The 27,025-nt window shown below is 27.9% G+C and overlaps 2 protein-coding genes across 2 annotated transcripts; both read right to left on the bottom strand.

The window, feature by feature from the left end:
* Window positions 1-8,321: 8,321 nt before the first annotated feature.
* LOC112940330 (lignin-forming anionic peroxidase) lies at window positions 8,322-9,712 on the bottom strand. Its single transcript, XM_069291320.1, has 4 exons — window positions 9,443-9,712; window positions 9,138-9,329; window positions 8,892-9,057; window positions 8,322-8,811 (listed from the first exon to the last, which is right to left on the bottom strand). Exons 1-4 carry the CDS (start codon window positions 9,644-9,646, stop codon window positions 8,423-8,425), a joined length of 951 nt encoding a protein of 316 aa, XP_069147421.1. The 5' UTR covers window positions 9,647-9,712; the 3' UTR covers window positions 8,322-8,422.
* Window positions 9,713-21,871: 12,159 nt separating this feature from the next.
* Window positions 21,872-23,289, bottom strand: LOC138339191 (lignin-forming anionic peroxidase-like). The gene is made up of 4 exons (XM_069290737.1): window positions 23,000-23,289; window positions 22,695-22,886; window positions 22,449-22,614; window positions 21,872-22,368 (listed from the first exon to the last, which is right to left on the bottom strand). The coding sequence occupies exons 1-4, from the start codon at window positions 23,201-23,203 to the stop codon at window positions 21,980-21,982; spliced, it is 951 nt and encodes a 316-aa protein (XP_069146838.1). The 5' UTR covers window positions 23,204-23,289; the 3' UTR covers window positions 21,872-21,979.
* Between the last annotated feature and the right edge of the window lie 3,736 nt (window positions 23,290-27,025).

The following is a 27,025-nucleotide window of genomic DNA, read 5'->3' as shown; positions in this document are numbered from 1 at the left end:
GAATTAAAATCAAACTTTGATATGAAGTAGTAGTGAAGCACCAGCTAGCAAACATAGAATATTAATTATACATGAATTAAAACCTCATTACAATATATTTTTCTCTTTAATTATTATTATTATACACTCGAGAATAATTTTAAATAAGATCCAATAAACTTCAAATAAATATATATTTTATACTCAAACTTCACTTGTCATATATACGTAGGGATATTCATGGTATTGTTACAAAAAATCAAATTGAATGCAATTTGAATAAAATCAACCAAAAAGAAATTCAACATTTGGTTAAATTTGATTTTAAATTTTGAAAATTGATACTATAGTTTGGTTTTGATATTACTAAAAACAATAGCAAAAATAATCAAACCAAATAGATGAATAAGATGTATATATTTATAATTATTTATATATTATTCATAAATAAAATATAAATATTTTATTAAATGTTAATTAACTTAAGCCTTTAATTTTATCATTTTTCTCAAGTCCAACACTGAAATTTTAGCCCATTTATTACAATCCTAAGATCAAGTCCATCAAAATTCATTACTTTAGTCTTTACCTACACATTCTCTGAATTGAATCACTTTATTCGTGTTATAATAACTCTAATATTGCTTAATTACTCAATTGAATCGATAGTGGCTTTCTTGTGAATTATTCATGTATTAAGTGTTTGTATCCATCAAAATACGTATGTGCCCTAAAAATTTATTACTTCTCAAATAAAAAAACTCAAAAAAACTGAACGAAACCAAATCAAATCGACAAGAACCAAACCGCCAGTTATTGTTTTGTTTGATTTGGTTTGGTTTTCAAAATTTACAATTTTGATTTGATTTTAACCAATAATCGATCCAAGCCGAACCACGAAACCCCTATATATAGGGATAAAACATAAGTATTCCTCTAGATTATGATTGAAATCTGAGAGACACGCCTTTACTTAAATTAAGGTCCTATATATAATTCCCTCTCTCTCCCCCCACCCCACCGCCAACCCAAACCCATTCTTTGTATAATGTTGTACATATTTTTTATTTATCTGACATTCAAACATTTTTCACGTGCCTCAATTATTTGGAGTCATAAAGTGTATCACGTAAGCTAAAAAATGTATAAAATTATAAAAAAAGAATGAGTTCGAAGGTAATGTGACCTTGATTAATTAAGATGTGTCTCTAAGATCTTGGTCTAGCTAGTTTAAGAATGCTTGTGTTTTATCCCCTTGTTATAATCACCTTGTTTGTTATGCATGCATTTCATGATTTAATATTTTAAGAAACTTTCGTCTATATCACTAAAGGATGTATTGCAGTGAATGAGGTTGTTCATCCCTTAATTAGAGGTCTCATGTTTGAACCTTTGGTGTGGAAAAATCTTCGGTATAGGGAGTGGTTCCCTTCGGAAGGAGTCTACAACTACAATAAAAATAAGTTTTACCGTCATTAAAATTTGACATCAATAAAGAGTGTTAAAGACTTTACCGACATTAGTTAAGTGTCATTAAAATAAATATTTCTAAAAGCTTTAGCGACATATACAAAGAGTGCTAATTGCCCCTAAAAACACATTTTTAGCTGTAATTAAGAATTAATTGCCGCTAATAATAATTTTTGATACAGTGTTGTACATATTTTTTATTTATCTGACATTCAAACATTTTTCACGTGCCTCGATTATTTGGAGTCATAAAGTGTATCACGTAAACTAAAAAATGTATAAAATTATTTTTAAAAAAATGAGTTCGAAAATAATGTGACCTTAATTAATTAAGATGTGTCTCTAAGATCTTGTTCTAGCTAGTTTAAGGATGCTTGTGTTTTATCCCCTTGTTATAATCACCTTGTTTGTTATGCATGCATTTCATGATTTAACATTTTAAGAAACTTTCGTCTATATCACTAAAGGATGTATTGCAGTGAATGAGGTTGCTCATCCCTTAATTAGAGGTCTCATGTTTGAACCTTTGGTATGGAAAAATCTTCGGTATAGGGAGTGGTTCCCTTCGGAAGGGGTCTACAACTACAATAAAAATAATTTTTACCGTCATTAAAATTTGACATCAATAAAGAGTGTTAAAGACTTTACCGACATTAGTTAAGTGTCATTAAAATAAATATTTCTAAAAGCTTTAGCGACATATACAAAGAGTGCTAATTGCCCCTAAAAAACACATTTTTAGCTGTAATTAAGAATTAATTGCCGCTAATAATAATTTTTGATATAGTGTACACAACGTAAATTCGAATATAATTGAACTCTAATGCATATACCGAACATTAGATAGGAAAAAAAATCTTTCATCTATCACATTTATTAGGATAAATTACCTATATACACATTTTTTTTCTTCATAATTTCTATTATTTCCTATCATTTAAAAATATTTCTAAAATCCCTCTTTTTCCTTTCAAATCCATTGTTCCAGATACATAAAGTTATACACATTTTTTCTTTCTATTTTTACTCCTTATTTCACTCCCTCAACCTCTTCCTATGTTTACTCACTCTATCTCTTCCTATTTTCATTTCCTCAATCTTTGCTTCCTTCATTTTTTAACTTTCAGATTTAATTCTCTCTATTTTCACTAATATCTCTCCACAATTTTTTTCAAAACAACTCAAGTTTTCGCTTTACAATTTTTTTCAAAGAATTACCGGATTCTCCTCCATTTTAACCTTCACAATATGCATAAGGGAAAGGTAAAAGACATGATGTATTCATATTGTTTCCTGCAAAAAAATCAGCTTTAGGAGATTCTCATTTACTGGTGAAACTACATTATTAAATGAAAAGAAGTAATCTCTACCAAATATATCATTTTATCATGTATCAAGTGTTGCTGTGTATCTTTTACGGTTATTCAAATTTAGAAGAATATGTTTCCGTACACAATATCAAATTATATTCGTGATACATTTGCGAGCGAAGAAATCGATGAATGACACATGCTCGAGCTTTAAATCTATTGTTTTACAAATTTTCAAAATTTCTCATTTTTGCGCATTAAATTAATGTATCAGCGCATCATATTAATGTATCTCACGCATCAGGTTAATGTATCATGTATAAAATGTAATGCATCTTACTTAACGATTAATGTATCAGCGCTTATATTAGTTATGATACGTAAATTCAAATTTATACCAAATGGATCTGATACATAACAATTACCAAACAATAATGTATCGATCTTAAACAATTACTATAATGTATTTTTTTTAAAAAAATAAAGTGTTGTATTTCTCAAATAAAATAACAGACCTAAATAATAATGTATCAAACACTATTTTTTTGGTCATGATACGTAAATTCAAATTCATACTAGATGTATCTTATACATAACAATTACCAAACAATAATCTATCGATCTGAAACTTAAAATCTTATGGGAAACACTTACTTATTTAATGTATCTAGTAAAAATATAATATCTATCAATTCAATCGAAAGGATCTTCATGATCTCAAACAAAAGAATATACATAAATAATAATATATCATGCACTAATTTTTTAGTTATGATATGTAAATTTGGATTTATACGAAATGTATCTGTAACATAACAATTGCCAAATAATAATGTATTGATCTCAAACCTAAAATTTTATGGGCAACACTTTCTTATTTAGTGTACCAAGTAGAAATACAACACTTATCAATTTAAATTGAAAGGATCTTCATGATGTATCTTCTCAAAAAATTTGATAATTTTTAATCAAAATTGAAAGAATCTTCAATGAACTAGGAGAATAATTTTGAAATTCAAAATTTTCGTCAATTTTGAATCAAAATGGAAAGGATCTTCAATGACTGGAGAAAAATTTAGAATCTCAAATTTTTCTATAATCTTGAATCAAAATCGAAAATATATTCGATGAACTTGAAGATTTACAAAAGAAATTATTTGTCCAACAACAATTCCATACAAGCCTTCATAACTCATCCCGCTTTCAAAATTTCGACAAATTCTTTTATGAAACAGAGAGAACGATCAACAAGAAGAAGAAATTTAATTTTTTGATTTTTTTGGATTGTTACACTATATGATTTTGAATTCTTGATAATAATTTTGAATGGAATAACGTAAATTGTGGAATCTTAATCTAATTTTCAGTTATTGCCCTAAATTAGTGGAACAAATGGATTCTATGAGATTTTAAATTGATTTTACAACTTTTTTTTTCTTAACAAGTGCAACAGATTGATCTAATAATAATATATCTGAATCCTTAATTTATGTATTTGAAATATCTAAAAAATATGGCATTTATGTAATTATAAAAATAATAGAGATAGAAGGTAACTTAGGTTTTATACTATGGTATTTATGTAAGTTATACTTTATTATATTTATTAATTTTGCAATTTATAAAATTGTCAACTTTATTTTGAAAAGTACACTACCCTACAACACATGCATGTCTAGCAAGGTGTTGAAGTTATAAAAGGAAGAATTGTGTATGGACATGAATTTCAGGTTGAAAAAAGAAAGAAGTTGAAGCATTTAGAACGGAACTTGAAATACTATTCAATCACATTTATTTTTGACGTTATAGGTGTTGAATTTCTTTTATTTCTTCGTATGAAAACTTTTTTATATATAGAATTTTTTTAACGAAAATTAAAACTCTCGCCATTAAAGTTTGATACTTTTAAACTACGGGTGAATACATAGAAAGAGGATATAAGCAACTTGTGTAGAACACTACGCTATATAAGTTGGACTTTGAAATGGTAAATTAAACAGAAAGGATATATTGCATCTAATAGTTTAATGTCAAAATAATTATTATTTGTCAAATGTGAGCATTATAATTATTTATATAGTCATATATAGATCATCAATTCTTTGACATTCCCCTTTCGTACTAATGATTCGATGATATCTAATTTGTAGGATAAAATTATGAAATGTCAAAATCAAATAGTAAAAGGGATTAAAATATTACTTTTGGAGGACATTCTGTTTTCCATGTTCAATAAAATCTATTATGAAAGAGATAGTCATTTTAATTTCTTATTATAATGATAAATTTCATAATCACCGTTTAATAATATTTTTAATTATATTAACATGTTATCGATTACTCTAATTATTTTTCTGTTTGACTTCATTTCAGAAAATTTTATAACTTTAGTAGTTGAAATTATGGTAGGGTAACTGAAAAAAATACAATGATATAAATTATAATAAAAATCTAATTGCACATTTATAGTCGAAAAATTTATATATAGTAGTGTTATATATGCTGATATAGTATAAAAAAATTATTTATATTATTTTATATTGAGATAACAGATTAATTATCATTATGATTATTGTGTATCAAAATATTTAAGCTTAATTATATATTAATAATGGAGCCAAGTAGTTACATTGCCAAACATGTTATTTCACAATGAAGATTTATTTCATTCTTTAAACAATACAATATATAGAAAATTTTTTAAATGAATACAAATAAACTTAGCAATTATACAAGTAAAAATAGGCTTTTGAAAAATCAATTTATAGTTCCACAAACCGTTCTTATGATTCCACAAACCTTATTTTCCTATATTTTTATTATTCAATCTATGTTTCCATTTATTACAAATAGTTTGTGTTTTATCTTCCTTTTCTGACATAAATTGTCATACAATTGATATTTAGCATGTTCTATCTTAGTCCTAGGATGTACGGGGGGAAAGGAGCAGGACAACTAAAGGGAGCGGGACTAGGAGAGGAACTAGGAGTACTAGTAGCCATAGGTAGCTCAGTTCATCTTCATTATCATCATCAAAATTAGGTGTATCAACATAATCATCAATATTATCATGTTCATCATCTTGAGGCAATTCCTCATCAAAATTACCAGTTCTTCTTTGTAAATGTTAATGATAAGAATCTAATCTAGAATTACTATCAATATCAAAACCAGTATCATTAACATGTGTATAATCATCCCTATTAACTCTTACTACACTAGATCTTTTATTTTTAGATCTAGAAGAACTACCATTTTTTTTATTAGTGGTGGATCTAAAGTTCGTCATATTATTAACCGTCTCAACTATGATTTTTTTACCTTTTTCAAAAATCTTTTTACCAGAATTCATATTCAAATGCTAAACGTGAGTAAATTATATATAATACGAAAAATGTAATGCAAACAAATAATTAATCATAAAATAAATAAATAACTATTGTAAAAAAAAATGAGATGTAAGTTGGCAAGAATGTACCGAATGTCTACTTTAGATATGTGATAGGAAAGATCTTATGATATTTAGGAATGATTTTAGATAGCTAAGCATGAGAAATATCAAAAATAATTTCAACAAGCCCATCAAGAACTCAATTTCTAAGCTTTCAAGAACTTAAGTTCGCTGAAATAAATCATGATTGGGCCGTGGGTGAACTAACCCAACGCGATGTAATTTCTCATACATTTTAGTGATCACCCACCGATGAAATCCACAAGCTAATCTAGATGAATCTTGAACGTTCTTTGTCTTTATCCTCTTTTCTCCTCTTATTTTCTCTTCTCTAAAACCCTAACTCTTTTTTTCCAAAAGTGTAAACTGACTAAGTTCAGTTTAGACAGCTAATTAATTAACAAAACAAATTAAAATAAAAGGGTAAGGAAAACACCAAACTACCCTTCTAAAATCTGGATTGGACTTTCCTTATTCCAACAACCCAACTATCAAATGTCATAACTCACTCACACGAACTCGAAATTGCGCAAACTCAGCGGAGTTGGCAATACATATTTGCAAGTTTTAAGAAATTGGAAGCTTTAATCATTGTACATTTCTTCCTCAACCGCCATTATAGTGTGAAACGATATTTCTTAATTCTTTGTTTCCTTTAGTTTAGCTTTCTTATCATGTGTTGAAAATATCTTGAGTTTTATTTTAAAAGCTACTTTATTATTTGACTATCAACCAACTATTTTGTGTATTGTGGATGATGTTTAATAGGTTTGATATACTTGACTACTATTTTAGTTTGGAGTTCAATGAGTTTGGAAAAATATTTTTTTAGAGTAGCCAAAACAAGTTTGGCGCCTCAAAATCAAAATCAACTACGTCTAGATGAAAATGTCAACCAAATAGATGACTAGCAATGTTTATTGTTTTACATGTCCTAAACTATAAACATCCTTGGCGAAAATTCTGGCTCCATCACTATATTCAAGTAACTATAAAGGATGGTCCTTTATGGCGTGGTTGGTGAGCATAAGAAACGAGAACAATGTACTAAACCAATCAGTAAACACTAAATTGTTTTGTTCACAGGATAATATATCCTCATTTGACATGACAAAACTTAGTCAAGACATTAAAAGCAAAAATATTATAAGGTGTGTTTTGTCTTGGAAGAACTCAAGCCTTCAACAACCTTAAGAGACCTGATAGAGTTATCGAGTGTATCCTCTAAGTGTTGTTAGTGAAAACTTGGGTTTTAGTGAACTTGCAGATTTGTTTCTAATCTATGAAGGAATGCATCAAGTCTTTGCTGTGAGAAAAAACAATGAGTATAGTTAGAGTTCTTTGTGTGGAGTGATTAAATTATAGTTAGTTAATATAGTGAGCAATAGAGGTATTGCTTTGGCTCTCTTTAGTTAATAAAGTGGCAATAGAGGTATTGCTTTAACTCTCTTTGTAATATGGATAAGAGTGTAATCTATTTAGTGCATTTGAAATATGTATTCACTTGGTTCTTGAAAATAGTAAAAACTGATGAAATCTTGTGTGACAGATCATGGTTTTCCTCCCTTAAGTAAGGAGATTTTTCTATGTAAAACTCATTGATGTTTTTTTTAACTTTATAGTTTATTATCTTTCTACTGCATTTTAATATATTATCTACCCGGTCCCTTAACTTGTGGTTTACTAGTACATCTCATGAGTTTGTATGTGTTAACAAATTGGATTACACATATATATAATATATATCATTTTGTTAAGTGATATCTTCGTTCATTAAAGTCTGCATATCTTGAATACACGTGAATAAATCTCAACACCACTTCTATCTATATAAATAAAAATACAACAGTGTTCTTCTTACTTTAATCTATTTCCCAACCATATCTTGATATCAAGCAATATGTATTCCAATAAAATTTCTTAATCAACCTTGATTTTATTTTTCATGAGCTTAGACAAATATGTATCTAAAGTTATTTAAAAAAAAAAATCAAGTCGATGGACCCATTATTATAATTAATCGTTTTGTGTGGTTAGAATTCCCCCACACCCCCACACCCCACCCTTGCCTTGTGTAATATATCTGTGAAACATTAGGTAGAAATTTGAACTTCATTAGAGAATCACACCGAATTTATTTCATTCTTTGAACACATTACATAGAGAAAAGAAATCCAAATAATTAATATAAATATACTTATAAGTGAAAAAATCAATTTATAGCTCCACAAACCGTTCTTATGATCCCATTTTGACCAGTTAGAGGACTGATATCTCCCATTTTAATCATGGCTGCAGCAAAATCAGAGGCAAATGCTCGAGGGCTATTGCTATATTCTAAAACAATATCATCGGTAGATCCTCCACTCAAAAGAACTTGATCCGATTGAAGAAGGCCTTTTCTTTGCCTCAAATTCTTGAAGTAGTTGTTATCCAATTGATTAGGTGTTACCAAATCAAGTGGAGCTAGGTTTCCATTTTGATCTTCTTGAGGACATTGTCGTCTTCTAGTGCTAGCAAATCCAGCATCGATGTCTGTTCCATTGCTATAAATTCTATCACGGAAAAGGAAACATTGTGCTTGTCCAATTGAATGTGATCCTAGAATTATTTTAAAATGTTAGAACTTGTCATAAATATATATGTACAAATCTATATATATGATCCATATCAATAATTACCTGATAAAGCAACCATATCCCTTGTGCTAAGGCCTTTGTTGGCAAAGCCAGAAATAAGCCTACTAAGAGGATCAAAAGGACCAGGAAGATCAGTTTCCGCAACAGTATGACTTGCAGTGGTTGAGTCTCTTCTTCCGAGTTTCACTGTCCATGATGGACCGCCAACCTGATTGTCATTAACGTAACATTAATTAATTGGTTTGAATAAAAAAGTTTCTTCTTTTCATAGTGTGAAAATGTACTTACGAGACTTGATGCATCTCTAGCAGCAACTGCAAGTATGTCAGCACACGATACAACTCCAGGACATATTTTCTCAACCTCTCTTTTTGCATCTTCTATAATACCAAAGCCTCTAACTGATCCAAGATTTGGCAGCGCTGTCTTCTCACTGACAATAGTTGGAGTTTCATCAAGCAAGAGAGAAGCATCACAACCCTACAAAAGTTTTAAAAAAAGTCACTTAGTATGTATATTATACATTTCATCAAACAAAACAATCATACAGTTAGATAAACATACATATAGATTAATTAATGTATATATCCAACCTGAACAAAACAATCATGGAAATGAAGACGAATGAGGGATGCAGCCATACGACGTTCGCTTGAAACTGCTTGTCTTATACTTGTACGAATAGTGGTGAGAGCATTAGGGCAAGTTCGGTCGTAGAAAGTGGAAGAAAGTTGTGCATGGCATTGCATGGTAGAGAGTAGAAGAAGAGAAAATATAGCAATAAAAGAACTAGTCATTTTGATATTAAAATGCAAAGTTTGTTGAAAGAATTATAGATATTTTTTTAATCTTTGTGATGTGTTGAGGGAATAATGTTTCACTCAAATATTTATAGGCATAAAAACACGTTATTCTAAATATCTTTGGTCACTATTGGCTGCCAATTGCATATCAGCGTTTTTTTGCCACCTTTTGTCTTGGCCATTCTTTTGACTTGGTCTAATTGCTACCTATTCTTGTAAGTGAAATGGATCCTTACCATGTTATCGATTATCGATTATTAGTTTATTAGTTATTAATCATTATCAATTTAATCTTGACAAAAATAATAATCAAAAATCAATTAAAAACTAGGTGATCCACAAATCAAATGAACCATACACAAGGGTTGATCGATTGTATTTTTTTCAAAAGCAAAACACTATCATATTGTAGAATAATCGAGAATTTGAGACAACCTAAAATAAATATATGAAAGTAAACTCTGAGCTGAGAACTTTATATACCATGTTACAGCCAAAATTAAACGGGTAAGAACATGTGAATTAATTGCACAATAGCCACTTAATTTCTTTTTGAAGTAATTTGTAGGGTTAGGGTTTAAAAACGTGAAAAAGTGGGGTTGGGTTATGGAGTCATGGGCCATTTCATCACTTTAAGAACTTGGGGATAAAAAAATAAGTACTCCGTGCGTTTAAATTTTGTTGACAAGTTAAGATTGTGGTTAGGTTATTATGATTGTTCCCTGCTCATTAATCATTATGGTCGATATATACATCATTTTGTCTTTGACAAATACCTTTCTAATTTGGGAAAATACTATGATTTTTAATGATTAATTAATTGTCGTATTCTGTCTGTCATAAGAAAGTCAAAGAAACAATTTTTATGAATTAATAAACTAAAGAAGATTTGTATTTTAATAAAAAAAGTCAAAGAAACAAATATTATGAATTGATATGTCAAAAGTCAAAAGTCAATGACATTATTAAAAAATATATTTTTAAGAGAAGATTTTCTTTTAGCTGAATAAAATTTCATAAACATATAAAGACATTTTAATTTTATTATGATGTGGATTTACATTATAATTTTGGATGTTATTTGTTACCAGATTAATATCTAACTAGAGATATATCTATAATTTTGTTATACGTACTAGGAAGCTTCATGTATTAAATAATGGCATGCATAAATGTCACTTTCAACATGTATTTAGGCATTATATTAGTTGAAAGTCAAAGTCAGCAGGCTATATCCAATTACATAATAAAGTTAAAACTAATTTTATTTTTTTAATAAATTAAAGCAGCATCTAATACTTTATAAGAAATTCACCTTATATCATTTGTCAAAGACAACTCTTGCCAAATACGAGTACGGTATGAAAGATCGAATTGATTAATAAATTAAATTGAAAAAAAATCTTATTAGATTTATGTGTTTTTAATGATTATATATATATATATATATATATATATATATATATATATATATATATATATATATATATATATATATATATATATATATATATATATATAAAAGGTTATTGAATTATTGAATCGATTTTGATTTTAGTATTGAGTTATTGATAATCCGATAGCTTATTAAGTCAATAGTATTTTACTACTTTACTCTTCATAAATATTAAATATTTAATAATTTATCATGATTAATTAATCGCTATATCAGTGTTCTAAAACACTACAATTTATCTAATTAAATATTATTTTTCTTGTTTCACTATATCAAAATATTTTTTGCTAATTTACTTGTTTCACCATATCACGTCAAATTATTAGAGAAGTGAGAAGTTATATATTAAATCAAACTGTTAAAAATCAAAAATTGATAAAAAAAAATATTCATATTGATTTGCATCTTTTAAAATTGAAAATTGATAAACTGAATTCATAATACATAAAATCGAAATAAATCAACCGCTTTAAGAATAATAAATTACATTTTTTTTTGAATTTTTCTACTAAACTAATCCCTTTACAAAGATTTATTATGTTTATTATTATTATTAATCTCATAATTATGAGTTTGATAGAATCCAGTAATTCTAATTCAAATTTAGAGTTGTTAATGAACAAATAGGTTAAACTTGAACGAACAAATATAGTCAAATTTAGAGGTGTTAATGAGCAGATAGGCTGAACTTGAATGAATTGATATAGTCTAAATTAATAAATGGTAAGTCAAGTCAGTTGAATTGAAATAATTTGGATGAAACTAAGCTAAAAAATATATCATCGTAAGCCATCCATACAAATTTCAATAAGTTTCGATTTTTTTATTTATTCTATTATAATCTTTTATTATTCTAATTAAAATGTTTTTTTCTTTATTGTAACTATATAATATAGAGTATATCAAATAACAAATATATTTTCTTGAAAAAAAATTCAATGAGATTTTTTATGGTCAATTTGAACTATGTACCAAATATTATTTAAAGTTGGGCAATATGTTGAAACTAATAGAATTAAAATCAAACTTTGATATGAAGTAGTAGTGAAGCACCAGCTAGCAAACATAGAATATTAATTATACATGAATTAAAACCTCATTACAATATATTTTTCTCTTTAATTATTATTATTATACACTCGAGAATAATTTTAAATAAGATCCAATAAACTTCAAATAAATATATATTTTATACTCAAACTTCACTTGTCATATATACGTAGGGATATTCATGGTATTGTTACAAAAAATCAAATCGAATGCAATTTGAATAAAATCAACCAAAAAGAAATTCAATATTTGATTAAATTTGATTTTAAATTTTGAAAATCAATACTATTTAGCTTGGTTTTGATTTTACTAAAAACAACCGCAAAAATAATCAAAACCAAATAGATGAATAAGATGTATATATTTATAATTATTTATATATTATTCATAAATAAAATATAAATATTTTGTTAAATGTTAATTAACTTAAGCCTTTAATTTTATCATTTTTCTCAAGTCCAACACTGAAATTTTAGCCCAATTATTACAATCCTAAGATCAAGTCCACCAAAATTCATTACTTTAGTCTTTACCTGCACATTCTCTTAATTGAATCACTTTATTTGTGTTATAATAACTCTAATATTGCTTAATTACTCAATTGAATCGATAGTGGCTTTCTTGTGAATTATTCATGTATTAAGTGTTTGTGTCCATCAAAATACATATGTGCCCTAAAAATTTATTACTTCTCAAATAAAAAAACTCAAAAAAACTGAACGAAACCGAATCAAATCGACAAGAACCAAACCGCAGTTATTGTTTTGTTTGATTTGGTTTGGTTTTCAAAATTTACAAAACTGACTAGATTGGTTTGATTTGATTTTAACCAATAATCGATCCAAGCCGAACCACGAAAACCCCTATATATAGGGATAAAACATAAGTATTCCTCTAGATTATGATTGAAATCTCAAAGACGCGCCTTTACCTAAATTAAGGTCCTATATATAATTCCATCTCTCTCCCCCCACCTCACCCCCAACCCAAACCCATTCTTTGTATAAAGTTGTACATATTTTTGATTTATCTGACATTCAAACATTAATCACGTGCCTCAATTATTTAGAGTCATAAAGTGTATCACGTAAGCTAAAAAATGTATAAAATTATAAAAAAAAAATGAGTTCAAAGGTAATGTGACCTTAATTAATTAAGATGTATCTCTAAGATCTTGGTCTAGCTAGTTTAAGGATGCTTGTGTTTTATCCCCTTGTTATAATCACCTTGTTTGATATGCATGCATTTCAGATAACTTTTTTGTCACGACCCAAAAATGGACGTGATGACACTCGTCTTATCCCATCAAGACAAGTCAGCCTAAAATTCAACCATTACAATAAATATGCGGAACATTTACTATCAACTTACATTATACCTCCAAAACCTGGTAGTCACGTGTACAAGCCTCTATTGTATTACAATTGATTCAAAAGAAAAACTCAAGTCTCAAATGAACTTGTTTCTAGAATAGAACAAGATCATAATTATGGATAAGAAAGTCTGATGAGATGGAAACAGCTACCTCACAAATCTTCAAGAAGCCTCAGAAAAGAAGAGAATGACAAGTACAATAAAAATCCAGGCTCATAACCTACAAAAAAATTATAGAAGCAAGGGGTGAGTACCAAACCACACGGTACTCAGCAAGTAAACCTCTAAACACAAGCTAAGGGGATGAAATACGGGTACTCCTACCGCCCCCAACCGAACCTCTACAACTACAACCTGCAGTAAAATCAACCCAACCTAACAGCTCACAGTTTACATAGCACGTAGCTCAATAACAACAGTTAGACAAATTACATATCCTCAACAACAACACTTTAACAAATTACATATCCTCAATAACAAATACTTCAACAAACTACATATCCGTAATAACAAGCTCAATGATCAATCACAAGTTACGCAGAAAGGCAATCAGAAGATCAGCAAAACACAATATCAAATTCACTAATGATAAGTATGTGCAATGCAATGGAATGCAATGTCAAGTATAATGATGCATGTCTGACCTAGTGATACACACCCGCTGTCTGTCAGTCCGGGACCCATGGGGGACATATCTGTCCATGCATCTGTCGCGGTGCACGACACGACCCTCGATAATAGTAACCATCGCGGCGCGCGATACGTCCCTCGAAATATAGTATCCATCACGGCGCGCGATACGTCCCTCGAAATGGTACATCCTCTTAAGTACTCATTCTTTCTCAATGTACATAACACTTGTCACAACCAATGCCTCAGAATAATGCAGATGACAAGCTCACACAAATAATGAGGAGATGACCATTTTCATAACATCGCACAGTTCACAATCACACAAACATGAAGCCACATCAACAAAGATTCAACAAGCCTTCAACCATTTCTCAACACATCACACATAAACAATTAATCACATTGCCTTTTATTATCCCTTTTTTTTTCATCATTATAATTAATCAATGTGGACAAGTCAACCCATCACTGATCCCGTTACTCCCAAACATATACCACAAGGAAATACACGCATTTCATACACTTAACAAGAGTTTAGAAATCTACTTGCCTCAATTTATCGAACAATCACTTCGAGACTTTAGCCTTCCTCCTTTGTTGTACTTTCAAATCAATACAATCTATTCAAATCAATAACCACAATAAGAGTTCAAATCTTACAACACTCATATTACTATTTGTTTAACTTTGACCCAACAATTTATCCAAATTTATAATAAAGTTTCTCAATCTTGATTCCAACTAATAAGTCAAATCTCATATTTCTTAAATTTCAAGTCAAGAGTTAAGTCATAATTTCTCCAAACACTACAACCCTAATAGTTTCCATATAATATAATTGTCCAATTATTATCCCAAAATGGCTATTGACGGCATATCAATATTCCATTGGAAATCTTGACATACTTTCAAAGGGAACACCATCAATAATTTCTAAAAAACCCAATTACATATCTATAACTAGTTATGACACTATCACTTTGACAAATTTCATAACAATTATAAGAAGATTTAGAGAAAATTAAATCCCAACAAATTTTCAGAATCTATATGTCACACATTAAATTCCTATATATTTAGTACCCACCCATTACCATTAACTTTCAAAACAAATTCACAAATCCTTTTTTCTTTACAAACCTACAGTAACCCACTTCAATTTCATATCTAACTCTTAACGAATTAAAAGTATTAATCATCATAAAACTTATCTTTTATACATGTATTGTTTCATCCACCAACAATAATAATTCATTTAATACCCTCTAGTCCATAATTATATGTAAATAACATGTGCACATGTACACGAAATCAAAAACTAGTTTCACGTATTAGTGTAAATTATACACGTTTTAACTTAAAAATCTACTCCTAATTACATTAAAAACTTAATAGAAAGGATGAAAATAATTACCTTGACGCCTTGAGATAAAAATATTGATTTTGCTCTTCTTCTTTTTTTCTTTTCTTTTCTCCCTTTCTTTTCTTTTCTGCGTATTTCTTTCTGTTTTTTTTTCTTCGTATGAGCCGTCACAGCTTTTAAAAGGTTAGGGCACTTTGCCCCTTTTCTTTTTATTTTATTTCATTTATTTATTGAATTAATTTCCTTTTTCTTTTCTTTTTTTTCTTTTTTTTTCCATTATTATTAGCAACAAAATAATCTTTTATTAAATCTAAAAATCATGTCACTCATTCTTATAAGTCATATAAATTAATTATAAAATCTACTAAAAAGTTTAATATAAAAATAATGGTTGAAATTTCTAAAACGACTAAGAGGGTCCTTACATTTTTTTTATTACAATGATTTAACATTTTAAGAAACTTTCGTCTATATCACTAAAGGATGTATTGCAGTGAATGAGGTTGCTCATCCCTTAATTAGAGGTCTCATGTTTGAACATTTGGTATGGAAAAATCTTCGGTATAGGGAGTGGTTCCCTTCGGAAGGGGTCTACAACTACAATAAAAATAATTTTTAGCGTCATTAAAATTTGACATCAATAAAGAGTGTTAAAGACTTTATCGACATTAGTTAAGTGTCATTAAAATCAATATTTCTAAAAGCTTCAGGGACATATACAAAGACTGCTAATTGCCCCTAAAAAACATTTTTAGCTATAATTAAGAATTAATTGCCGCTAATAATAATTTTTGATATAGTGTACACAACGTAAATTCGAATATAATTGAAGTCTAATGCATATACCGAACATTAGATGGGAAAAAAATCTTTCATCTATCACATTTATTATAGGATAAATTACCTATATACACATTTTTTTCTTCATAATTTCTATTATTGACTATCATTTTAAAAATATTTCTAAAATCCCTCTTTTTCCTTTCAAATCCCTTGTTCCAGATACATAAAGTTATACACGTTTTTTTCTTTCTATTTTTACTCCTTATTTCATTCCCTCAACCTCTTCCTATTTTTCTCACTCTATCTCTTCCTATTTTCATTCCATCAATCTTTACTTCCTTCATTTTTTAATTTTCAGATTTAATTCTCTCTATTTTCACTAATATCTCTCCACAATTTTTTTCAGAACAACTCAAGTTTTCGCTTTACAATTTTTTTCAAAGAATTACCGGATTCTCCTTCATTTTCACCTTCACAATATGCATAAGAGAAAGGTAAAATACATGATGTATTTTGTTTCCTGCAAAAAAATCAGTTTTAGGAGATCCTCATTTACTGGTGAAACTACATTATGAAATGAAATGAAGTAATATCTACCAAATGTATCATTTTATCATGTTTCAAGTGTTGTTGTGTATCTTCTACGGTTATTCAAATTTAGAAGAATATGTTTCCGTACACAATATCAAATTATATTCGTGATACATTTGTGAGCGAAGAAATCGAGGAATGACACATGCTCGAGCTTTAAATCTATTGTTTTACAAATTTCCAAAACCCCTCATTTTTGCACATTAAATTAATGTATCAGCGCATAAGATTAATGTATCTCACGCATCAGATTAATGTATCATGTATAAAATGTAATGCATCTTACTTAACGATTAATGTATCAGCGGTTATTTTAGTTATGATACGTAAATTCAAATTTATACTAAATGTATCTGATACATAACAATTACCAAACAATAATGTATCGATCTTAAACAATTACTATAATGTATTTTTTTTTAAAATTTAAAGTGTTGTATTTCTCAAATAAAATAACAGACATAAATAATAATGTATCAAACACTATTTTTTTGGTCATGATACGTAAATTCAAATTCATACTAGATGTATCTTATACATAACAATTACCAAACAATAATCTATCGATCTCAAACTTAAAATCTTATGGGCAACACTTACTTATTTAATGTATCTAATAAAAATATAATATCTATCAATTCAATTGAAAGGATCTTCATGATCTCAAACAAAAGAATATACATAAATAATAATATATCATGCACTAATTTTTTAGTTATGATACGTAAATTTGGATTTATACTAAATGTATCTGTAACATAACAATTGACAAATAATAATGTAGTGATTTCAAACCTAAAATTTTATGGGCAACACTTTCTTATTTAGTGTACCAAGTAGAAATACAACACTTATCAATTTAAATTGAAAGGATTTTCATGATGTATCTTCTCAAAAAAATTGATAATTTTTAATCAAAATTGAAAGAATCTTCAATGAACTAGGAGAATAATTTTGAAATTCAAAATTTTCGTCAATTTTGAATCAAGATGGAAAGGATCTTCAATGACTGGAGAAAAATTTAGAATCTCAAATTTTTCGTTAATCTTGAATCAAAATCGAAAATATATTTGATGAACTTGAAGATTTACAAAAGAAATCGTTGTCCAACAACAATTCCATACAATCCTTCATAACTCATCCCGCTTTCAAAATTTTGACAAATTTTTTTATCAAACAGAGAGAACGATGAACAAGAAGAAGAAATTTAATTTTTTGATTTTTTTGGATTGTTATACTATATGATTTTGAATTCGTGATATTAATTTTGAATGAAATAACGTAATTTGTGGAATCTTAATTTAATTTCCAGTTATTTCCCTAAATTAGTGGAACAAATGGATACTATGAGATTTTAAATTGATTTTACAGCTTTTTTTCTCTTAATAAGTGCAACAGATTGATCTGATAATAATATATCTGAATCCTTAATTATGTATCTGAAATATCTAAAAAATATGAGATTTATTTAATTATAAAAATAATAGGGATAGAAGGTAACTTAGGTTTTACACTATGGTATTTATGTAAGTTATACTTTATTATATTTATTAATTTTGCAATTTATAAAATTGTCAACTTTATTTTGAAAAGTACACTACCCTACAACACATGCATGTCTAGCAAGGTGTTGAAGTTATAAAAGGAAGAATTGTGTATGGACATGAATTTCAGGTTGAAAAAAGAAAGAAGTTGAAGCATTTAGAACGGAACTTGAAATACTATTCGATCACATTTATTTTTGACATTATAGGTGTTGAATTTATTTCATTTCTTGGTATGTTAATTTTTTTATATATAGAATTTCTTTAATGAAAATTAAACTTTCGCCGTTGAAGTTTGATACTTTTAAACTACTGGTGAATACATAGAAAGAGGATACAAACAACTTGTGTAGAACACTACGCTATAAAAGTTGGAGTTTGGAATGGTTAATTAAACAGAAATAATATATTACATCGAATAGTTTAATGTTAAAAATAATTATTATTTGTCAAATGTGAGCATTATAATTATTTATATAGTCATATACAGATCATCAATTCTTTGACATTCCCCTTCGTACTAGAGCCGTCAATATGGGCTAGGCCTGTTGGGGAGTTAATACCTCAGATGGTCACTCAATTATGCACTCTTTTCTCAGAAAGTCACTCAACTTTCAATTTTCACTCAAAAGTCACTCAACTATGCGCTTCTTTCTTAGAAAGTCACTCAACTTTGAATTTTAACTCAAAAGTCACTCAACTATCCACTCTTTCTTCAGAAAGTCACTCAATCTATTAAATTATTTTTTAATTAAAATTTATTGATATTAATTATTTATATAACAAATAAAAAATTTTAAAAAATAAAATAAATTATTCAGTGATCTACCCACCTAACCCGACCCACTAAAAATATCATATGACCTATTTTATTTTATCTTTAATCCTAAATTAATTCCTCTCTTTAAACCTTGAATTAGGATTAAAGACAAAATAAAATGGGTTATATCATGTTTTTTAATGGGTCGGGTTACGTGAGTGGATCACTAAATGGTTTAAATGGTATTTTTATTTTTAAAATTTTTTGATTTGTTATATAAATAATTAATATCAACAAATTTTAGTTAAAAAAATAATTTAATAGATTGAGTGACTTTATGAGGAAAGAGTGGATAATTGAGTGACTTTTGAGTTAAAATTCAAGTTGAGTGACTTTCTGAGAAATAAGTGCATAGTTGAATGACTTTTGAGTGAAAATTGAAAGTTGAGTGACTTTCTAAGAGAAGAGTGCATAGTTGAGTGACCATATGAGGTATTAACTCGTCCGTTGGGCCGGCCTGGCCTAACCCGGGATTTAATAGGGCTGGGCTAAGATTTTTGGAGCCCATTTAAGAATAGAGCTTTTTAGATAAGTCTGCTCATTTGGGGGGCTTGAGAAATATTGGTAGGGCCGGCCCGTGGGCCAATAAAAATTAATTTAAAAATATAATATTAAATTTAAAAATAAAGAGAGTCCAAAATCAAAATAATTAGGTTAATATTTCTATTTAGATATTTATACTTTTAGTTGAAAAAAAAAAACTTAATAAATATTAAGGAAAATACACAAGTACCCCCTAGACTATGACCCAATTGCAGAGACACACCTTAACTAAACTAAGGTCCTATTAACCCTGAAATTTTTTTTTTTTGTAATTTTATACACCTTTTGTCTTATGTGTCACTCTATGTGACTCCATGCAATTGAGGTGCGTCAGAGATATTTGGATGCCACGTAAGCCAAAGAGGTACACAAAATTAAAAAAAAAAGTTCAGGGGGCAATACGACCTTAGTAAGGTGTGTCTTTGGGATTTCGGTCATAGTCTAGGGGGTACTTGTGCATTTTCCCTAAATATTATAAAGATAATTTTATTTGTGAATTTGATTAACAAGTAGTGACAAGGTTTCATTTGTTTCCATTAAGATTAAGACGTTTCAAATTGAATGCACATTTAAATATTAAGATGTGCATTAAGATCTAGATGTATAAATCTGAATAAACATCTGAATATTAAAATATTGTCTCTGAATCTGATCACTAAATTATTGAGACAGTTTGTTTTCAATATTTGAATGCACATATGAAATTAAACGTTATATCAATAAAATATTATAAAAATCTTATTAGTAAAATAGTTTTTTTTCATATAAAATAACATTTTGAACATTTTTACCGTAACAAGGTAATATGATTTATCTTTTAAGAACTCAACATCAAGTAACATCATTAATATGACTATATTTTGCACTCAAATACTTTGAGAATCTACAATTTAAAATAGTTTATATAGAGTAGTAAATATATAGTTTATGAAAATATTTTATTTTATTTTATTTTATTATAAAATGTTTTTGTTGTTATTAATCAAATAACTAATAATTTCTTATTTTTTAAAATCGTGCTAAATATTATATCATGTGAGTGCTTATCAATTCAAATATATTTGTTAATTTAGAAAATAAAAGATGTATATTAATTTAAGGTGTGTTACAAATCTGATTCATTCAGATATATCCAGACCCATTAAGAGTCTTATAAGAAAATAAACAAACGAACTTAATAAATTGAATCTGAATAATTAAGATCCAGTTCTTAAAAACAAACGCACTTAATAAGGCAAATCTGAATGATTAAGATTCAAACCCCATTAAGTGCAAACAAATGAGACCTAACATAATGTAATATTGTTTTGTCGATATTTATGATAATATTTTTAAATTATAATTTATAATTTAATAATTATAAAAAAAAATATAAGAAAGTGGGCTGGCCCGGCAAGCCTGTAGCCCACGTAATTGTGGGTTGGGCCGACCATTTTTTGGCCCACACAAAAAATGGGCTAGCCCGGCCTGACCCGAAAAATGTCAAAGCCTGTATAGGTTAGCCCGGATAGGATGGACTAGCCCATATGACAGCTCTATTTCGTACTAATGATTCGATGATATCTAATTTGTAGGATAAAATTATGAAATATCAAAATCAATAGTAAATGGGATTAAAATATTACTTTTGGAGGACATTCTGTTTTCCATGTTCAATAAAATCTATTATGAAAGAGATAGTCATTTTAATTTGTTATTATAATGATAACATTCATAGTCGCCGTTTGATATATTTTTTAATTATATTAACAAGTTGTCCATGTAATTATTTTTCTGTTAGACTTCATTTCAGAAAATTTTATAACTTTAGTAGTTGAAATTATGGCAAGGTAAATATGAAAAAAAATACAATGATATAAATTACAATAAAAATCTAATTGCACATTTATAGTCGAAAAATTTATATATAGTAGTGTTATATATGGTGATATAGTATAAAAAACTTATTTATATTATTTATATTGAGATAACAGATTAATTATCATTATAATTATTGTGTATCAAAAAAATTTAAGTTTAATTATATATTAAAAATGGAGCCAAGTAGTTACATTGCCAAACATTTTCTTTCACAAGGAAGATTTATTTCATTCTTGAAACAATACAATATATAAAGAAAAAAAATCAAATGAATTAGCGATTATACAAGTAATAATAGGCTTTTGAAAAATCAATTTATAGCTCCACAAACCGTTCTTATGATCCCATTTTGACCAGTTAGAGGACTGATATCTCCCATTTTAATCATGGCTGCAGCAAAATCAGAGGCAAATGCTCGAGGGCTATTGCTATATTCTAAAACAATATCATCGGTAGATCCTCCACTCAAAAGAACTTGATCCGATTGAAGAAGGCCTTTTCTTTGCCTCAAATTCTTGAAGTAGTTGTTATCCAATTGATTAGGTGTTACCAAATCAAGTGGAGCTAGGTTTCCATTTTGATCTTCTTGAGGACATTGTCGTCTTCTAGTGCTAGCAAATCCAGCATCGATGTCTGTTCCATTGCTATAAATTCTATCACGGAAAAGGAAACATTGTGCTTGTCCAATTGAATGTGATCCTAGAATTATTTTAAAATGTTAGAACTTGTCATAAATATATATGTACAAATCTATATATATGATCCATATCAATAATTACCTGATAAAGCAACCATATCCCTTGTGCTAAGGCCTTTGTTGGCAAAGCCAGAAATAAGCCTACTAAGAGGATCAAAAGGACCAGGAAGATCAGTTTCCGCAACAGTATGACTTGCAGTGGTTGAGTCTCTTCTTCCGAGTTTCACTGTCCATGATGGACCGCCAACCTGATTGTCATTAACGTAACATTAATTAATTGGTTTGAATAAAAAAGTTTCTTCTTTTCATAGTGTGAAAATGTACTTACGAGACTTGATGCATCTCTAGCAGCAACTGCAAGTATGTCAGCACACGATACAACTCCAGGACATATTTTCTCAACCTCTCTTTTTGCATCTTCTATAACACCAAAGCCTCTAACTGATCCAAGATTTGGCAGCGCTGTCTTCTCACTGACAATAGTTGGAGTTTCATCAAGCAAGAGAGAAGCATCACAACCCTACAAAAGTTTTAAAAAAAGTCACTTAGTATGTATATTATACATTTCATCAAACAAAACAATCATATAGTTAGATAAACATACATATAGATTAATTAATGTATATATCCAACCTGAACAAAACAATCATGGAAATGAAGACGAATGAGGGATGCAGCCATACGACGTTCGCTTGAAACTGCTTGTCTTATACTTGTACGAATAGTGGTGAGAGCATTAGGGCAAGTTCGGTCGTAGAAAGTGGAAGAAAGTTGTGCATGGCATTGCATGGTAGAGAGTAGAAGAAGAGAAAATATAGCAATAAAAGAACTAGTCATTTTGATATTAAAATGCAAAGTTTGTTGAAAGAATTATAGATATTTTTTTAATCTTTGTGATGTGTTGAGGGAATAATGTTTCACTCAAATATTTATAGGCATAAAAACACGTTATTCTAAATATCTTTGGTCACTATTGGCTGCCAATTGCATATCAGCGTTTTTTTGCCACCTTTTGTCTTGGCCATTCTTTTGACTTGGTCTAATTGCTACCTATTCTTGTAAGTGAAATGGATCCTTACCATGTTATCGATTATCGATTATTAGTTTATTAGTTATTAATCATTATCAATTTAATCTTGACAAAAATAATAATCAAAAATCAATTAAAAACTAGGTGATCCACAAATCAAATGAACCATACACAAGGGTTGATCGATTGTATTTTTTTCAAAAGCAAAACACTATCATATTGTAGAATAATCGAGAATTTGAGACAACCTAAAATAAATATATGAAAGTAAACTCTGAGCTGAGAACTTTATATACCATGTTACAGCCAAAATTAAACGGGTAAGAACATGTGAATTAATTGCACAATAGCCACTTAATTTCTTTTTGAAGTAATTTGTAGGGTTAGGGTTTAAAAACGTGAAAAAGTGGGGTTGGGTTATGGAGTCATGGGCCATTTCATCACTTTAAGAACTTGGGGATAAAAAAATAAGTACTCCGTGCGTTTAAATTTTGTTGACAAGTTAAGATTGTGGTTAGGTTATTATGATTGTTCCCTGCTCATTAATCATTATGGTCAATATATACATCATTTTGTCTTTGACAAATACCTTTCTAATTTGGGAAAATACTATGATTTTTAATGATTAATTAATTGTCGTATTCTGTCTGTCATAAGAAAGTCAAAGAAACAATTTTTATGAATTAATAAACTAAAGAAGATTTGTATTTTAATAAAAAAAGTCAAAGAAACAAATATTATGAATTGATATGTCAAAAGTCAAAAGTCAATGACATTATTAAAAAATATATTTTTAAGAGAAGATTTTCTTTTAGCTGAATAAAATTTCATAAACATATAAAGACATTTTAATTTTATTATGATGTGGATTTACATTATAATTTTGGATGTTATTTGTTACCAGATTAATATCTAACTAGAGATATATCTATAATTTTGTTATACGTACTAGGAAGCTTCATGTATTAAATAATGGCATGCATAAATGTCACTTTCAACATGTATTTAGGCATTATATTAGTTGAAAGTCAAAGTCAGCAGGCTATATCCAATTACATAATAAAGTTAAAACTAATTTTATTTTTTTAATAAATTAAAGCAGCATCTAATACTTTATAAGAAATTCACCTTATATCATTTGTCAAAGACAACTCTTGCCAAATACGAGTACGGTATGAAAGATCGAATTGATTAATAAATTAAATTGAAAAAAAATCTTATTAGATTTATGTGTTTTTAATGATTATATATATATATATATATATATATATATATATATATATATATATATATATATATATATATATATAAAAGGTTATTGAATTATTGAATCGATTTTGATTTTAGTATTGAGTTATTGATAATCCGATAGCTTATTAAGTCAATAGTATTTTACTACTTTACTCTTCATAAATATTAAATATTTAATAATTTATCATGATTAATTAATCGCTATATCAGTGTTCTAAAACACTACAATTTATCTAATTAAATATTATTTTTCTTGTTTCACTATATCAAAATATTTTTTGCTAATTTACTTGTTTCACCATATCACGTCAAATTATTAGAGAAGTGAGAAGTTATATATTAAATCAAACTGTTAAAAATCAAAAATTGATAAAAAAAAATATTCATATTGATTTGCATCTTTTAAAATTGAAAATTGATAAACTGAATTCATAATACATAAAATCGAAATAAATCAACCGCTTTAAGAATAATAAATTACATTTTTTTTTGAATTTTTCTACTAAACTAATCCCTTTACAAAGATTTATTATGTTTATTATTATTATTAATCTCATAATTATGAGTTTGATAGAATCCAGTAATTCTAATTCAAATTTAGAGTTGTTAATGAACAAATAGGTTAAACTTGAACGAACAAATATAGTCAAATTTAGAGGTGTTAATGAGCAGATAGGCTGAACTTGAATGAATTGATATAGTCTAAATTAATAAATGGTAAGTCAAGTCAGTTGAATTGAAATAATTTGGATGAAACTAAGCTAAAAAATATATCATCGTAAGCCATCCATACAAATTTCAATAAGTTTCGATTTTTTTATTTATTCTATTATAATCTTTTATTATTCTAATTAAAATGTTTTTTTCTTTATTGTAACTATATAATATAGAGTATATCAAATAACAAATATATTTTCTTGAAAAAAAATTCAATGAGATTTTTTATGGTCAATTTGAACTATGTACCAAATATTATTTAAAGTTGGGCAATATGTTGAAACTAATAGAATTAAAATCAAACTTTGATATGAAGTAGTAGTGAAGCACCAGCTAGCAAACATAGAATATTAATTATACATGAATTAAAACCTCATTACAATATATTTTTCTCTTTAATTATTATTATTATACACTCGAGAATAATTTTAAATAAGATCCAATAAACTTCAAATAAATATATATTTTATACTCAAACTTCACTTGTCATATATACGTAGGGATATTCATGGTATTGTTACAAAAAATCAAATCGAATGCAATTTGAATAAAATCAACCAAAAAGAAATTCAATATTTGATTAAATTTGATTTTAAATTTTGAAAATCAATACTATTTAGCTTGGTTTTGATTTTACTAAAAACAACCGCAAAAATAATCAAAACCAAATAGATGAATAAGATGTATATATTTATAATTATTTATATATTATTCATAAATAAAATATAAATATTTTGTTAAATGTTAATTAACTTAAGCCTTTAATTTTATCATTTTTCTCAAGTCCAACACTGAAATTTTAGCCCAATTATTACAATCCTAAGATCAAGTCCACCAAAATTCATTACTTTAGTCTTTACCTGCACATTCTCTTAATTGAATCACTTTATTTGTGTTATAATAACTCTAATATTGCTTAATTACTCAATTGAATCGATAGTGGCTTTCTTGTGAATTATTCATGTATTAAGTGTTTGTGTCCATCAAAATACATATGTGCCCTAAAAATTTATTACTTCTCAAATAAAAAAACTCAAAAAAACTGAACGAAACCGAATCAAATCGACAAGAACCAAACCGCAGTTATTGTTTTGTTTGATTTGGTTTGGTTTTCAAAATTTACAAAACTGACTAGATTGGTTTGATTTGATTTTAACCAATAATCGATCCAAGCCGAACCACGAAAACCCCTATATATAGGGATAAAACATAAGTATTCCTCTAGATTATGATTGAAATCTCAAAGACGCGCCTTTACCTAAATTAAGGTCCTATATATAATTCCATCTCTCTCCCCCCACCTCACCCCCAACCCAAACCCATTCTTTGTATAAAGTTGTACATATTTTTGATTTATCTGACATTCAAACATTAATCACGTGCCTCAATTATTTAGAGTCATAAAGTGTATCACGTAAGCTAAAAAATGTATAAAATTATAAAAAAAAAATGAGTTCAAAGGTAATGTGACCTTAATTAATTAAGATGTATCTCTAAGATCTTGGTCTAGCTAGTTTAAGGATGCTTGTGTTTTATCCCCTTGTTATAATCACCTTGTTTGATATGCATGCATTTCAGATAACTTTTTTGTCACGACCCAAAAATGGACGTGATGACACTCGTCTTATCCCATCAAGACAAGTCAGCCTAAAATTCAACCA

This window comes from Solanum lycopersicum, chromosome 11 (assembly GCF_036512215.1).
Source record: "Solanum lycopersicum chromosome 11, SLM_r2.1".
NCBI lineage: Eukaryota > Viridiplantae > Streptophyta > Magnoliopsida > Solanales > Solanaceae > Solanum > Solanum lycopersicum.
This window is presented reverse-complemented; position numbering and strand designations above follow the sequence as displayed.